This window comes from Phaethon aethereus (assembly GCF_964289735.1).
Source record: "Phaethon aethereus genome assembly, chromosome: 3".
Lineage (NCBI taxonomy): Eukaryota > Metazoa > Chordata > Aves > Phaethontiformes > Phaethontidae > Phaethon > Phaethon aethereus.
The window spans coordinates 96,937,246-96,954,796 of record NC_138576.1 but is presented as its reverse complement, the minus strand read 5'-3'; the positions used below and the strand labels follow the sequence as shown (position 1 = coordinate 96,954,796).

General features: G+C 41.3%; 1 protein-coding gene across 1 annotated transcript in view; it reads left to right on the top strand.

The window, feature by feature from the left end:
• The window catches only part of MOCS1 (molybdenum cofactor synthesis 1), a gene marked incomplete at both ends in the record, with an annotated part of 30,455 nt that extends 13,674 nt beyond the window's left edge, over nucleotides 1–16,781 (top strand). The window contains 8 exons of the mRNA XM_081997962.1: nucleotides 1,467–1,631; nucleotides 6,587–6,648; nucleotides 7,940–8,051; nucleotides 8,374–8,486; nucleotides 9,277–9,387; nucleotides 10,200–10,320; nucleotides 11,761–11,808; nucleotides 15,910–16,781. Of these exons, the coding sequence (XP_081854088.1) occupies nucleotides 1,467–1,631; nucleotides 6,587–6,648; nucleotides 7,940–8,051; nucleotides 8,374–8,486; nucleotides 9,277–9,387; nucleotides 10,200–10,320; nucleotides 11,761–11,808; nucleotides 15,910–16,781 (1,604 nt within the window). The remainder of the gene's footprint in view (nucleotides 1–1,466; nucleotides 1,632–6,586; nucleotides 6,649–7,939; nucleotides 8,052–8,373; nucleotides 8,487–9,276; nucleotides 9,388–10,199; nucleotides 10,321–11,760; nucleotides 11,809–15,909) is intronic.
• Nucleotides 16,782–17,551: the final 770 nt, after the last annotated feature.

Below are 17,551 nucleotides of genomic sequence, written 5' to 3'. Positions count from 1 at the left end.
TGAGCATTTTGTGCATTCTGAGGCTGTAAATAGAAGTAGAGGTGTTCCTATGCTATCCTCTGGATGCAGTGTGTATCCTATGCTCTCACAAAGGCTGGGCTGCTAGCTGTTGTCAAACTTGGGCCAATAGCACTCATGCTCTAGGAGAAAGTTATTCCTGGTCAGTGGGGAGGATTTTGAGAAGTGAATGTCGGAAAAATCTAGTTCTTAGTAAAGATTGTTCTTTCATTGCAACCTCAGGTTCCAAATGTCTTTGTAGGACTCCTAGTGCTGTTGCAAAATGCTGCTGCTGTAAGCTTCAGCATCTTGGTTATGACTCGGCTTGTCCCATTCCAGAGTTTTGTGCCCAGCTTAGGGTGAATATTTTGAGAATAGCTGGGAAATGAGATAAAGCAGAAGTAAAGCCCTTGTCAACATGAACAAATAGAGGTAAAAAAGGGAGGGAAGACAGGACTATGAAATATTTGTGCTGTAATTAAAGCTGCCTCAAGAGTAAGTGTTCTTCAAATATTTCTCAACTCATTAGGGTGGAGGCTATGTGGGAAGGGAGGAGGGAAAAAAGAAAATTACTTTGCCATGGCTCTGCTTCTGCAAGTGGTTTATGAGGGTTTTTTCCTATTTGTTATTGTACTGATAACTGGAGGTTTGAAAGCCTGCCCTCTGGAGATCTGGTATGTTGAGGATTTCTGCATTTGGCTTATGAGGCAGCAGCTATTTTCTAAATCTTAATTTCATGGTATTAACTGTTTCTTATGTGGTTTTCTTTTGTTAGCTATTTTTTAGTGTCTTGAGTAAGCCCTCTTCAATTGGCTGGGCTACTACTGTGGGTAATGGAAATATTTCAGTTGTCAAGTGCAAGCGTTTTGTCCCTTGGATGTTGTTGCTTTGGATTCTCTGTCGTGGTCTAATATGTTGACCTTTTTCTGTTTAGTTAGGAGTATATGTGGTATTTCTTTCAGCAGTTTAAAGTCACTACTGCTGGCAGCTACCTCTGGGTTAGAACTGGTTTTCAGAAAAGCATAGCGGGATAAATGTTGCTAGATAAACACAGCTAGTTCAGGTGTGAGGTGTGAAAGGGATGGCTTGCTCCTTATTATTGCAGAACACAGAATTCGGTTTGCAAAGCTAGATTGAAGACAAGAAGGTAAACAAAATCAGAGGCCTTCTTCCAACAATAAAGTAGCTATTTAAGAAATTGAGAACAAAATTAGTGTGCACATTCATTGTTCTTTATAACCAATTTTGCTTGCAATGAACTGCTGTCTTTCATACCTTTTGAAAGGAATTTGTGCTAAAATGGGTCTCATAAACCAATAGAGCTGGAAGAAGGCCAAAGCACTGAAGCCTCCATGTTTTCCACACACCCTCAGTCATGTTTATTTGTTTTACAAATCTTCTTTTGCGTTTTCTGGGTACCTTATCATTGAATTACTTCTTCTAAAGTGTTGTTGTTCTTGTTTTCCTAGGTCAACTGTACAAGCTAGAAGGGCTGAAAACCATTGCTGTCACAACCAACGGGATCAACTTAGCCAGATTGCTGCCCCGACTGAAGGAGGCGGGACTGAATGCCATTAACATTAGCCTGGATACTTTGGTCCCAGCTAAATTTGAATTCATTGTCCGGAGGAAAGGTACAGGCTTGTCTTCTAAGGCAACTGTGTTAATACTTGCCGTAATGTCGTGCGTTGTTTGGTACGTCTTTCACACTCGGTTACTTTGGGAGGGGAGAGAATTGCTATCCTTCTGAGGTTAGGAAAAGTAGTCTATACTAGCTTATTTGATAGTGACTCTTTTTCCTTCTTTCTGCAACTGTTAGGCAGGTAGAGCCCCTTTAGCTGGAGCTGGTGCAGTAGAAGATGCTCAACTTGCCACAGTCAGTGGGACTGTGACTACAGCTGCCAGTGACTGGCTGATTACTTGTTAGCCATGGATACCAAGAGGACTCTCCAAATCTTGTCTTGGTCTTGTGTGCTGCTCTTTAATACTGTTCAAGAAACAGATGTTCCTGCTATAGCAGCTGGGCCCTAAGATGCCACAAGAATTGGAACTTCTTGTCACAAATAGAGGTAGTTTCTGTAAGTTATATTTGGGGCATGCTAGCAGTGGTCTCACTTGTGATTAGTGATGTTCCCTACCTCCACTACTTTTTAACAGGAATAAGCATAAACAGTGCCTGAGGTCACTTGAGGAGGGGTGCTAGCTTTGTAACTTCTCTCCGATTGAGCTAGTAATTCCAAACGAATTTTCAAAAATGCATGGATGTGCCCAGTATTACAGATTCTTGTTTGAATGAATCTTAAAGCTCATCATGAAGTTCAGCGTCACGGCTGGGCTTCCTTCCAACTTAAAACTGATTTGATCTTGTATCATTCTATTTCTGTCCTGTAATGTAACTTTGGCAATCTGTGAATGTCTAATTAGGACAAAGCCTCCAAGTAGCCACTAGATGGTGCAACAATGTAAGATAAATGTAGGGCAAGGGCTGTAGAACTCTTGGGATGCTGTGAGATGCAATTTCAACATTTGAATCACTTCACTGTCAAATCAAAGTTCTGCTGACAGGTGCAGAAAGGTGTCCTTGTCTACAGGCTCTCTGGGAGCACATCTTCAGGTTTCTACATTATGGTGCAGAAATCTGTTCCTGTCAAATTTGACTGGAGCATTATCCTTCCAGTGTAGGCTATTGCATTAATCTAGTTGTGTCATGACGCAGTTGGTTCCCAGAGAAGTATCTGGGAGTATCTAATCACAAGCAGGTGTTGACTGTGCTTTTTCCTTCTGTTCTCTGCATTTGAATATTACCTGATTTGTGACATTCACTGGAAACAAGCTTTGCTACTGAAGGGGCAAACCTGATCCTCCAGCTTCCTGAATTATATGGCCACACCTCTTCATATCTGATTGGAAGCTGTTAGGAATGTGCTGCTTATAAAGTAAACTAAAAGTTATTGGGGGGTGAGTGTAATTTTTACTTATATAGATGTTCTTTTTCCCTCTTCCCCCTTTAAAGAAAAAAAGGTCTTTAACCATAAAGAGAGAAATTGCTCCGCTGAACAGCATAGAGAATGAACAGGGAAATTTCTATGACTCAATATTTTTGAGTAGAATAAAGTCTCCAAATCATAGATAATTTTTTTTTAAGTGGAGATCAGGTAAAAATAATAATGCTGAGTTGGGTTTTTTCCTTTTGTTAAGGGCTGAAATTATGTAAAAATACCTTTTTTTTAATTGTTTTTGAGGGTTTTTTATTTAATAGGAGATTTCCAGGTATCGAATGAGCAGAGAATAAAGTGCCTGCCCTACTGTGCTACCCTGTCTCCTGTGGCAGTTCCAGAGGCGACAAGATATAGCTCTATTAAGGTGAGAGGGATTCCTGGTCTTAGACTCCTACAGGCTGGTAACTTCTGTGGAAAGTAAAGGTGGCATCTGATTACAGAGCTAACCAGGAACTCAAGAAACTTGGAATCAATTTTTCGGCTCCTCTGGAAACTCATTCTAGGGCTTTAAGAAAAGGCTGGAATTTTGTATCTTTGGTGCAGGTGAGCTGCATTACACCTGCTTTTATTCCCAAATGGATGGGGTAGATGGAATGGCTGTGAGATGATCAGAGCTTTCACTGATGCGTGAAAGCACGTTAGAGGATTATAATATTTCTACTTTTCCCCATCTACCACATTCTAAGGGATGAACAAATGAAAAGTACTTTCTTGCAGGTAGCCAGTTTAACCTGTTTCACAGCCTGTCCCTTCTTTTTTTGTTCAGTACAAGGAAAATTAAATAATATTGTACTGTAATTGAATCATTAAACATTGGCTTGAAGCCTTTCTTCTTGCAAGGATTAAATGCTGGGAGGTGTTGTCCCACATAGGATTGTTCTCTGTGCTTTAAAGTTGGCTAAAGTTAGGATTTCAGAAGAAATCTAAACAGATGAAAATATTGAATTTTTTCATTGGGTGGAAGAGGAGAAGGGTTGTCATTTTGAAGTGTCAAATAAAAACTCAATGTTGAAAAGTTCTGTGCCTTGACAATATTTCCTGATACAACGATATCTAGTCATTTCATTTCTGCTCTAATATATTGAAAATTTGGGGTTTATTCTCTTTGTTGTTCCATTACTGCATAAGGACTTTGATCTAGAAGGGATGTTTCAATAAGTGTGGCAATACAAATGAACACCTAACAACTTTCCAAAAAGAAAAAACAGAAAACAGTTAACATCAAAATATGAAATGCAGTTAAAGATTTTTTTTTTTTACTGCTACAAATTTTTATTTTAAATAATCACTATGTTCCCCATATCTTTTAGTGGAAAAAAGCTTGTAGTTGTTGTTAATCAGAATAGCTTATTCGTTTGTTTGTTTGTAGAGATTTTTGATAGCTGTTCTAAACCACACTCTTGCACTAGCATGGCAGGAGGTCTCTTGGCAGAACTGGGGAGGACATTGAGTTAGATGCATTGCAAGCTGTAATCCTGTTCCATACCTCTGCAGCAAGCTGAACCCTAGCATGCGAGTATTCAGACGTGGAGCTTTTGATCTGCTGCTTGCAAGTGATTGCTTCCTGCCCTTTTTAGTTAAGTTCAGTTTTAACTTTCTCCAATCATGAAGTCTCACGTAAGGTTTTCTGGGCTGTTGCAGAGCTTTTTGATCCCATTCATAGCTCTGGGATGTGCTTACAGCAGTGTATCATCTCTGTTGCCACATTCAGCCTGCAAACTTGCTTAATTGGAATGAAGGCTTCCACGGGTGCTGCAGACTTCCTGGGCACATGAAAAACAAGCAGGTGGTGAAGGAGAAGGGTGACAAGTCATAACTCTTGCAAGCAACTGCTTGAAATTATTTCACAGTCTTCTCCTTGCTCGTCACCTCTCTTTTTGCAGGCATTAGGGCTAGCATTAGGACCTGCTTATAAAACCGTTAGCATCTTCTGCTTTCCTGTGTCCATACTTCATAATGCCTTTACTAGCCAGAAAGCAGTTAAGTGAAAATCTCATGTGTTTCTTCCCACCACCCCCCTTGCCCTGATCTTGAACGCATCCAATATTAAGTATGCACAGAGTATTATGAGCTATGTCTTATTTCTGGTAAAGCATCTACAGATTAATGAAGGTATGTCTTCACTAGAGAATATGAGTTTCCATATACGAGATAGGGAAAGGAGGGTGATGGACCTGCACAGAAAAACATGACCAGGAACACCACAGGGATTGTCAGCATAAACTTCTGGAAGATCTTGCCCTTTTGCTAGCGTGTGTGAAGTATTTGCTGTTGAAGACTACAGCTTTGGAAGGAGCATAGAGTGTTTGGTGTCTCATACCCAAGTTTAGCGTGCAGAACAGGAAGGCAACTTAGTCAAGTACCTGGCAGGGTAGGAGAGACATTCACACACACAGTGCTAGCAGCTGAGCACATCTGCTCACCAAAAATGTGTATCCAGGGCTCGGTAGCTTGCTGTCTCATTCTTGCTACTATCACCTTGTTTCTCTGCCGGCTCATGAGTGTGGCAGGGAAGGAATAATATGCCAAATCTAAAATTAGTATCTTGATGAAAGGTCTTAACTTTGTTTAAAGTTGACAGAAGGTGTGGTTTGAATGAGATGATTGATTAAGAGGCTTTCCTAAAGGCCTTTGGAATTCCAAAATTGCATTGCTGCTTTATTTTTCCTCCCAATTTAGGAGGTATGTGTAGGAGTGAAGATACTTGCCCTAACTTAACTATATCTCTGTGTCTGGGAGCAGCTGACAAGTGTAGGCCACACTAAATGGTAGGGTGACGCTGGGCACTTAATTCCTTGATGTTACTGCAGTTTTTGACATCTTTCATTTGTTTTCAAGGGTCAAAGGCCAACTGAATTGCTTTCCTAAATGCTGTAATCCCCCTGACATTGTGCTCACCAATTTCACATGTTTAAAGTAGTCATAAAAATGATGATCCTGTAAAATGCTGCCTGTAATCTTCAAACTAACGGGTAGTCAGTAGCTTTGGGAAGCCAACTGCATCTCTAGCCAGAGATGAACAGAGAATCAAGGGGTTTTTGTTTGTTCCTGTGCCCGCTCCCCTTCACATGCACTTTAGAAAGATCTTTCAAAATTCACTTAGCAATATTGCTGTCTGACTCAGTGAGATTCTGCCATTTTAGTGAGGACACATGTGCCATTATTAGCAAATAAACATTAATTTATTCTTTCTTTATTGCATCTGGGGGCAGTTCACAAATGCTTGCCGTTCCGTTTAAGAAAACATAACACAAGGCAAAGCTGATGTATGGGGAAGTGGAGAATTGTATGCTAATGACACACGGATGTCCAAAGATGCAGAAAAGCATACCAGTATTTCTGACTACCCAAATACCAGTTAAAAAAATTGATCTCTGACTTGACCACAGTAACACTGGCAGCCTTTGCGGGGGTGGGGGGGGTGTGTGTGTAGAATTGAAGTCTCTTTACTCGCAGTTCTTACTTGCCGCCCTGTCTACCGAATCAGATTGGGTTTATGTTTGTCATCTTTTTGTCTTGTACTTAACAATCTCCTTATGCATTCTGTTTTTAAACAAGAAAAATATTTTTTTATTCTTTTTGTATCTTAGGCTTTCACAAGGTAATGGAAGGAATCCACAAAGCCACTGAACTTGGCTACCGCCCTGTTAAGGTAAACCCAGTGTTTATTTACTCTGACACTGTTGTGGTTTAACATAAATTGTGATAAAACATATACAGCTCACCTGATGAAGAATTTATTATTCCCCTCCCCATGAATAATTTTTGGTACAACTGAAGAAAAATTTTAGTAGACTGCAGATCACATCAAGAGGTAACGGGGGAAATCCAGATAATCTCCTTGCACAGCTGAGGGTACAGGTTCATACTGCCACATCGCATATCAATTTCCTAGCTCCAGGCTACAGGGTGGTCCCGCTCTGTACTTGGTTCTTCCTACCCCTCTATTGATTTGGCACTTGTCGGACCCAGCTGTGGATTTGGCCGAGGGACTTAACAGGCAGAAAACTACCCTGCAGAAAGACATTAGTTTTCTCCTGGTTTATCTCCCTCAGCTGCTTACAGCAGACTGATGAGTGCCAGTGTGAGAGAGAGGGAAAGGGAGTCCTCCTTTGGGCGTGCAGGTAGACCAACTTAGCTGTAATGTGAAACTTCACCCCAACTCAGCTGTTTGCAGTTCTGCAGCTGTGGTTCCCTTCAGTTTCACTGGTGGTTTGGAAGATCTATTATGTGTAAGTGGTTTAGGCTACAGAGCTATAAAAAAAACCTTGAAATTAAACTAGGTATTAGGCTTTCCTGAAAGATTTTAAGAATCATGATGCACGATGCTCAGACATACAAGTCTGCCTTGCTGACAGGAAGCGTTTTAGCAACTGCACAGCGCTCTGTTGTTCGTCAGGTAAAGCAGAGGACCTGAGGCTCCAATGTAAATATTGCGTATGAGGAATGTGTGGACAACTCGATTTTAACCTCTTTTTGGATGAAGGCAGAGCTAGTCATCCTGCAGCCTATGGTTATGGAGTGTGCTGTGAACACTTCCTGGTTTGGGGCATTTGCCCATTGTCTTCCAAAAAGAGTGCTGTAGAAGGTACCCTGCCAGTACTTTTACAGAAGCCATACAACGTAGGACTTGGGAGCGAGTGTCATTTTAGACAGTAAAAACTGCCATACTGTAGGTGCCTTTGTTACCGAGCTTTTATTAGTTTTCCATTTAGCAAGGCAACTTCAACTTTAGTTAGATTGGATGCAACGACTTACAGGCAAGTTTGACTGAAATGATCATCTGTACCATTTCAATCCTGCCAACTACTCTCATCATCTTTTCTTTAAAAAAAAATGTTATTTCTATCTACCTTGCCTTCTGCAAGGACTATGAAACCTAGTGTAAGAGGGAAGAAAGTCATACTCTGCTCACTAACTTCAGATGTCTGCTTTTCCTGCAGGTAAACTGTGTGGTGATGCGAGGCTTCAATGAGGATGAACTGCTGGGCTTTGTGGATTTCACAAAGGATCTACCCCTTGATGTGCGGTTCATAGAATACATGCCCTTTGACGGTAAGCGGTCTTGCTTTGAGATTCTTCATGGCATGAGGTGTGCCTTGGACATAGGTGAATCTGGTGGTTATTCACCCTGTGGGTTTATCTCTAGAAGTGTTGGTGAGCTCTTTTGGGTAATTAGGAATTGCCTTAAGTTTTGTGTTGTATTTTTTGCAGCTTATCTGTCTTCCCTGGAGAAGCTTGAGAAGGATTAGTAGCAGGATTACTTGGGGACACCTACAGGGAAAACTGAGATTTGTGAAGAATGTAAAGGTGGTTCTCTGCTAATTAAAAAAATAAAATCGACAGTCTAAATTTATGCTGGTTTTGTTACTTCTAGGCAATAAATGGAACTTCAAGAAGATGGTGAGCTACAAAGAAATGCTTGATACAATCAAACAGCGATGGCCTGAATTAGAGAGATTGCCCTGTGAAGCTTCCAGCACAGCCAAGGTGGGGATAGACAAAACACGTGAAATGTGCCCTCATTCTTTCCCTGCCCTAAATCCCCAAATTCTCCCAAGTTCATCATTATATTTGACAAGCAAAGTAAAAATTACTCGGTGTAGTAATTCTGGGATTTTGGTCAAGCTGCTGCATGTGGTTTGACTCTAAACACTGATCATAATATTTACTTCTAGAGATACAATGTGTTTAATAGATGCCTCTGTCAGATGTAAAAAATGGCAGGCTTGTATCCTGTATTTACAGCTTCTGAACCTTTAGTCAGTCTATGTCTGTTTGTCTATGACTGCACATTAGTGAGCCTGATGAAACAGTTGTTCAGTGAAATAAGAGTATTGCTTTAGAGTGTGCAGTGTCACATAGAATTATAGGATAGTTTGGCTTGGAAGGGACCTTTAAAGGTCATCTAGTCCAAACTCCCTGCAATTAGCAGGAACATCTTCATCTAGATCAACCAGATATCTAGGCTACATAAACCTATAGCTCATGGCTGCCTGAGGAAGAACTTGCCTACTGGCATCACCTGTCATTTGATAACTACAAGAGCAAACATACAGCAACTTTGTGAATTTCTAGCAAACGGGCAGAATAGACTGGGAACTCCTGAAAAAGCTGATTTTGAGGGTGTTTTTTCTGGGGGGAGGTTCCCTCTCTCATGTGACCTTAGAACCAAGAAAACCCATGTTAAAATGTCTTCCGTTCTTTGGGCAAGTGGAACTTTAAAAGTGAGGAGTCTATATTTGACTTTTTTTTTTTTTTCTCCTCTGCATTTCTTTAGAGTTATAAGGTGCCGCATTTCCAGGGACAAATCAGCTTTATCACCTCCATGTCAGAGAACTTCTGTGGATCCTGCAATCGGCTGAGGATAACAGCAGATGGGAGCCTAAAGGTTGGTAGTGAAACATTATCCTCTTTGCTTTCCTGCAGTGAAACTAGTGTTGAAATTCTTCCCTTAAAAGTAGCTGGGATGTAAAGTAGCATGGAAAGATGTATGAGTATTACCAGCTAACTCCAGTTTATCTATCCTATATGAATTCTTATTGAAGTTTTTTGGGCTATTAGGGAAATGTTACATCACCTGTTTTTGGTTTCTCTGTTTTAACATAGTTAACTTGAGTTGTAAAACATGGTTGCAAGGCCGGTAAATATAAACGTTTATTTTAATCTTTGATTCAGAATCATCTTAAACATGTGACAAGCAGATGATTTCCTATTAAAAAAGGATCCAAGCAGCTGCGAGGGCTTGGCTTCTGTGTTCCACAAGCATCCTGTCTTGTTTCGCCAAACATCTTGCAACTCTTCTCCTTCTAATGCAGCTTGTACATTTGCTCAGCGGCTGTAGAAAGGGGAGGGATAACCGTTTCCTGCCACGTTGAAACTGGCGGTTTCTGGGGGAAAATTAAAGTTTTCAATTAAAAATTGGCACTTAGGCATTGTCACCTGATGTTGACAACATCTGTGCTGCTGTCTAATGTCAGATGACCCAGGCAGCCTGAAGGCCCAATGAGTTTAGGTTACAGAAATGTCCCAGACTGTCTGTGTGTACATGGAGAGATAAAGAAAACAATCTCCATAATGTTCTCTTTCTTCAACAGGATAGGCCTATTCAAAACTCTTTGCTCTGAGGTTAGTAAGAAATACTTGTAAAAGCCATTTATTTTATTCTTTCGCATTTCTCTCGTTTCTGTGGGTTGGCTGCAGGTGTGCCTTTTTGGGAATTCAGAAGTGTCCTTGAGAGATCACCTACGGTCAGGTGCCTCAGAGGAAGAGTTGGTTCAAATCATTGGAGCAGCAGTGGGCAGAAAAAAGAAACAGCATGCTGGTATGTTTGTTGTACCTGAGAAATAACAGCAGTGACTAGGGAAAACAATGCCCTGGTACTGCTGTGGGATGCATTGACTTGCCAGGAGAAAGAATTAAGTTGCATTAACTAAGGAAAGAATTCTCCCATCTCGTAAGAGTATTGTTTGGTAGAAAGCTGGTACCATATGCCAGTCCTGCAGTTACTCCAAAATGTGGATGTCAGTTTTCAGTCTTCTAAGCTTCCATGTGAGCTAGAATCTAGATGTTCTAAAAGTCTTTCAGATGGACTTTTGTCTTCAAAGAGATGCAAATACCACTGCTCATGATAACAACTGCAAAGTGTAAAGCTAAGCAAAAATTGATGGAGTTGTACTGCGTCCATTTTTTTCTTAAAATTAGTTTGCTGTAAAATAACAACTAAAGCTCAATTTAGCTGTTAGTTCCAACTAGTGCATTAACATGTTTCTAGAAGTGACAAATCTCTTTTATGCAGAAATTTGTAGCCACTCATCTAGTGCTCTGCATAAGGTCATGACACAAGGTCCATGATGATGCAGTTGCATCCTCAGGCTGTATTAGTCTTTTCTGAATTTATATTGATATAAACTATATTTCGGTCACATCTGAACCTAACGATATTCTTGTAATCTGGCTGCAGCTGGGAATGCTGACCTCTTGTACATGAACTGTCTTCATGATCATGGAATAGTCCTCTTTACACTAAAAATATGCTTTGGCCCTTTTGTTCTCTTGCAGATCCTGCCAGATTACTAACAGTTGGTTTTGCCTTTTTTTTTTGTGATGTGTAAAGCAAATTTAAAGGAAGCTTTTAAATCTTAGCATAGACTAACTTGCAAAGTATATTGCTCTGACCCAGATAAAATAGTTCCTTGTAAATGTAAGGGAAGGGGTGGAGGGATTGGTTCCTTTTCTTTTAGACTATTCAGGGGAAGGGGGGCAGGGGAGGAAGAGTGTTTTCCCCTCTAGTAAAGGCATTTTGCCATCAGCAGCATTTACCTGATATTGTCTGTCTTCTTCCAATTTGTCTTAATCCCAGTATTGTCTCTGGGGCCTTCTGTGACTGCACTTCTTTTGAACTGGAACACTGTTAACGGCTTATCCGTAAAACTAGTACAGTTATATGCTATTGTTAAGAAACAAGATAGTCCTAAGCTGTTTGAATTCTGTAGTAGGTAGACTGTAATTCAGATTATGGAAGGCTTTCTGGGAAAGAGTTCTACAGTGATAGACCCATAGCAGCTGGATGCTTGGAGACTGTGGCAGCTCTGGTTTCAAATAATTCCATACAAGATGCCCCCTCCTCCAGCTCTCGTGGTCTTTATTCAGCTTTGGTTTTCCTAGCATGCAGGTTGCACTGTGAAGAGCAGAAAACTAAATACATAGACCAGATGCATGGCTTAAAGCTAGGTTTTTTATGTGTTCCTTATTTTATTTCTAGGCATGTTTAACATTTCCCGGATGAAAAATCGGCCAATGATCCTGATTGGTGGGTGACAAATCAGTACGTAATAAACATACCATGATTTTGGTTGTTTTTTGTCTTTGGGGGAGCAGAGTGGATTGGGCTTTTAAGTCTAACTTGTGTTCAATTCTGGCTTAGGATTAGACAAAGAAGTCAGTTTCTTAAAAGGCACTTGAGGTTAAAATCATGCTGAAGTGGAAGAGGAGGAAAGATTTAATGTCACTACTAAGCCTTCCCCGATCTTCTCATTGACAGCACTGGTTTTGTTTTCTCTGCTTTTGAAAGTTCATTACATTTCCGAAGGGATCACTAGCATTCCTGTTATTTCCTATCTACTTCCTTTGTACTTAACAAGAATAGCATAGTAACTAAGGCAGTTTGGGGTGAGCTTTAGGAAATTGATCAAATTGCCATATAAACATAAAGGATGCGGGATGTATTTTTATCCCTGGATTAAGAAATTCAAATTTTATTATAATATATAGAGCCAGTAACCTGACAGAAATGCAAGTTTTCCCACCTCACTACTACTTTACTTCAGAATCAGAAACTTAGGGTTTCTTTTTTTTGAAATGTCCTCTTACTGCTGCAAAGTCTCAGAACATAGCCATGAAAGCTGTAGTACCTGGTATCTGACCATGCCTATGGGCAAGAGCTTTTCTTCTCCTTGTCTCTGCTGAAGATGTTTGCTAACTCTGCCTTTGGCTTGAAGCTCTGTTCATGAGCAATGTGGTGCTGCTTGGGTTCTCTTTCTTACTGATTTTTCACATCTCCTTCAGTGTGGTTTTACCTCCTCTGTGCCTATGTTTCCCCATCTTGCAAGATAGCTATCTATCTTCCCAAATACCTTTTTCTTCCTTAGACTTAAGAAATGCTTGTGAGAGTTGGCACTGTGAGATTTATTGGAAGCTGTTCTATTGTTTCTTGTCAACAAGGAGGGAAAAAAAATACAGCAAGGGTAGAAGAGGTAAACATTATGTTTCAAACCCTAACTCTCATCCTCCCAGTGATGGTCTGGAGCAGGTTAGCTGCTGTGCAGCTTAAAACACAGCTTTTAAAACAGGTACCCTTGGCAGGGAAGGGTAATGTGCATAAATTTGCAGGTATTTGCTACAGGTGATTGATATAAGTAAGTAAGTGAAGTGCTCTATTTTAAACCAAAACACTAGTGCTTGTACTTTTGTTACCTTTATTGGGAAATACGATCTACAGAGGTCTTTTAACATAATTGCTGTTTTCACTGGGAATATTTTTCACCTGATGCTCCCGTTCAAAAGGCCATCATTTTCCATGTTGAGTTTTAAAGTGAATGGATTCAGTGGTGCAAGATTGTCTGTTTTTGCTCTTTTGTATTTGGCCACTCCTGTGGCAAGATCCAGAAAAGGGAAAAAAGAGGAGCCTTTGTTTAAAGTGTGTATTGACTTGCTGCAAGAGGAAAACTTCTCTGAGTTTTTTAGAAGATGAAAAATACTGTATTAAACTCTTGACAGCTCACTGGGACCTACGTTAATTTTCAAGATGCCTTTGAAAGAATCCCCACACTCCAAAGTCAGGATTCATAGCAATGTTTGGGTGTCTACAGATCAGAGCCATCCAACTTCCTTTTGAAAAGTGCTTTAACATTGTCTGACATCCAGTGAAAGAGGCAGCCTGTCTGGATCTTCCCCTAGCTGTTCCATGTCCCTTCGAGACAAGTGCTGGCAGTCACTGCATCAGTGGAGAGTATCCCACTGTGACACATGGGGAATCATAAGGAGATTTCCTAATTGTGTTTTGAATTACTTGCACACCAGCATTATTTGAATTTTGTAAGCACAGTCGGGGCGGGGGGGGTGTATGGAATTAATTTAATGAAACTTAATGAATGCTGTGGAAGTCACTAATTGGTTTTGCTAGTCCCAGTAAGCCAGAACTGGCTTCTTCCCTGCACTGCTATTGTCTGATCCTTTGCTCTATGGTTTGTATCCTATTCTCCTTAATGAAAATATTCCTTTTGGCAGGTTGTTCTTCTCATGGGGTTGCTTCAGTTATGGGAATTTCCTCCTTAGTTTAAGTATCTATCTCCTGCCTGCCTTCTTTCTCTGCACACCCCCCCTCCTGATTGTGCTAGTTGGAAGCTAACATGGTTAAACTTCAGGTGCAGTAATAGAATAAAAGGAGATAGATCCAGTTTGTCAGATGGTTTCAGTTGTGTTATTCATAGTTCTGTAGAAAACCATTATCTGTTTTTTTGTATATATATGAACAATTTGGGTGGAGAGAGAGATGACTAGGTACAACTTGAAGAAAATGTATGTTGTTAGTAATGCATGCAAAGCATCTTTACTTTTCCTATCTGTTGCTTTTTACTTACCACTCTACTTGAGCAAACAGTATTTCTCTTCCCACCCATTTGTATTTACCCTGTGGAAGTAAGTACTTGTCTGCCTTTGCAGTCCAGCTTCTCCTGAAGACAAGACACCTTGCCAGGGGTTTAGCTTCAACTTTAAAGTTAATCAAGAAGAACAGACTACTTTGAGTTCGTGGATTTTAAAAGGACTATTCAGGTTAGGCCCTGCTGTATAAAGAGAGAAGGAATGAAAGGTGGTATAGCACAATTTTCTGTGCTCTTCTAAAGCAAAGCAATGTTACACTCATGAACATTTATGTTCATTTAATCCCATTCCTCTGAGGGTAAATGCATTACCACTAAACTTGCAGGAATCTTAATTTTAGTGGATAGGCCATCAGCTGTAGATCGAAAAGGGCCTTTGCCTGAATTTAGATTATTGCAGTGATTTCTAAAAAAAAAATCTATGGTTGATAAAGCTTTGATAATGGGTACTTTCAGATCAATGTTTGGAGGGTACTCTAGGTGAAAAAGCTGCTAAGCGCATCGGTCTTGTTATAGTAGAGGCTGGGAGTAACAAGGAAGAGGTTGGTTTTTAAAAGAGAGGGCAGGGGGCCACAACCAGTGCGTTGTCCACACTGTCTCTGTTATTGTCATGTGGACAGTCCAAGGTGACACCTGTAGGTCTGGGCCATAGAGGTGTAGAGGGGCCAGGAAGCTGCTTTGACTCACCTGTAGGCAGTCTGAAAACTCATGCATAAGGGTGTCCCTTAATACCAGAGCTGTCAAAGGAGGTTATTGAGCAAAACCTAATTCCAAGTTTCTCAGAGCAAGGAGAACAGGAGCTCCATAAAGAGAAACATGCTTATCAATGAGGCCATTAAACTAGAGTTTAGCCACTTACCTCTGTACTGCTTTCTCTTTACTTACAAAACAAATCACTTCTTTTATGTGAAAAAGACTCCTTCTGTCTTGATGCTTGGCATTTAGCCCTGCGCAAATGCCAAAACCAAGTGATTAAATGGTGAAAAGGGGCAGAGGAGGGCTTACTACTGCTCTACCAGCTGGGAGCTCTGCCAGCTTGACTTGGAACATACTTCTGAGTAGATTTAAAATCTATCTGTCAATGAGGAGAGTGTGGATTTTCCAGTGCTTAAACTTCAGCTGTCATTAACATGGTAAGAGCTGGCAGTAGTAAGTGAAGTTCCCATCACAGAGCCACCCTCTGAGCTTGTAGACAGTGCAGTACTTCTGGTCCCCACTGTCCTCAAGTGCTGGCATGACCCTTCCCTGCTGAAGGAGATGAAAGCAGGAAGTGCAGCCACCTGTGCTGGGAGGAAGGTGTTTGGAAAGGCAGAGTTGAGAACCTTGAGTGCAAGAATTTCTCATTAACCCTGCCAGGCTTTCGAAAGACGACTGGTGCTGGGACAGTCTCAAATGGATGCTGAGACTTGCTTTTCTTCAGAACTGATGTTTCTATAAGCTTTCCTGGCTGCTCTCTCTCAATAACTGTTGATACTTCTTGAAAGCAAATTGTTTCTTCCTGTCAAGAACCTTGAAATAAGTGTTTTGAGTCTCGGGGTTTGTAATAACAAGGCAGCAAATGCACAGAACTGATGAGAGAGAAGAAAAAGAGCTTGAGGAGAAAAGTGGATTGTTAACAGGCTTATTGAGGTTTTTGCAATACAGGAAGTCCCAAGCCATGCTCTGACAGGCTTCTCAGCTACTGCAGACTTAGCGTAGCTTTCCAATTAGTAAGATGTATTCTCATGTTACTTTTATTTTTTTTCCCCCAGAGCCTGCACTGATGTCATTCCCACTATGCCAAGATGCCCTACAGAATCCCCCAAATTCAAAACAGTGGGGCCACACATTTAGCCATTGGCTGACTTTGAGAACAAGTTTACCCAAACAAATGGGAAAAGCATTAATGAAAAACAAGCTTACAGGACAACTTTTTCCACCAGGATCTTACCCAGAGCAACAGTGGCACATAAGGACAGGAATTCTACAAACCCAGCTCAGAGGCTGCTGTGTCTTCCAGAAGGACCCAAGTTCCACGTTTGACACAAAGTGCCTTGAGGCTTCTCATGTTGGCCAAGTTTCTGTGGACTGTCAGTCCAAAGAGGCAAGTCCAGGATCTGAATTCTGTACCAGGGATTTGGGATCTTGCACTGAGGTACCTCATGGCCCTGACAACTTGACTCACACTGATGAGGAAGGACGGGCCACAATGGTTGACATTGGAGGGAAGCCAGATTCAAGAAGAAGTGCTGTTGCTGGTGCTGTGGTCCGCCTGGGTGAGAAGGCGTTTGGGATGGTGAGGCAGAACCAGGTGAAGAAAGGGGATGTGCTGGCAGTAGCCCAGATTGCAGGAATTCAGGGAGCCAAGCTGACCAGCCAGTTGATCCCGTTGTGTCACAACATCCCACTCAATCATGTTGAGGTGTCTCTGAGCCTGGATGAGGCCAGATACGCAGTGGTGATTCGCAGCTCCTGTCAGACCTGGGGGAGGACAGGTGTGGAGATGGAAGCTCTAACAGCTGCCAGCCTGGCTGCCCTGACTGTGTATGACATGTGCAAAGCAGTTACTCATGACATTGTGATCGAAGAGGTGAAGTTGCTTAGTAAGACAGGTGGGCAGAGGGGAGACTTCTCAAGGGTCTAGGTCATATCCAGACACCTCCAGCCCTCCACGTGACCACTGCTCATGTTCAGCCTCTTGCAGAACTTGGGGGTCTCAGCAGGTATACCATATAACCACCCTACCCCTCCAGGTTTGCCTTACCCTGTCAGCTTACTGCTGGGTGAGCAGTGGAGCCAAATATCCCTGCTGATAACCGTGCGTGTTTTTTAGAGGACACACTTCTTCGTTCTACCAGTACCTTCATGTCCGTGTCCTTACTGTGAGCTTGAACAAAGATTCCTAGTTAGACCACACAGGTGGTGGTTGTTTTTTTAGTTCTTGCTATGAAATACTCATAGCTGCTGTCATCATACCATGCAAGTGTGTGAGCTCTGGAAATGAAGCAAGTGTTGAAAGTGCTGTTATTTGGCAACTATGTTTAAGTCAAGGATTATGATTTCAGAATTTTATCTGTCCATCTGTCCCCCTGACCTCCTTAGCTGAATGTAGAAGGTGACAGTGAGAAGAACACAGCTTGACAACCTTACCATACAGCAGAGATTGGCTGTTCCTCAGTTACAGGGTCAGAGGGGCAGCTCCTACCCCTTTGCATTGCTACTGCTTCCCTTGCCTGCTAGTGGGAAATATCCACATATCAGTTTCAAAAGAAAAAAAAAAAGATGGCAGCTGCCATGTTCTCTGCCTTGAGTGCTCAGTAAAACATGATGTAGAAACAGAGGATTTCTGGGTTTGGAAGAATTATTTAGCTGATCTGAAAGATATACCTTTTATAACATTAGAAGCATGTTCCA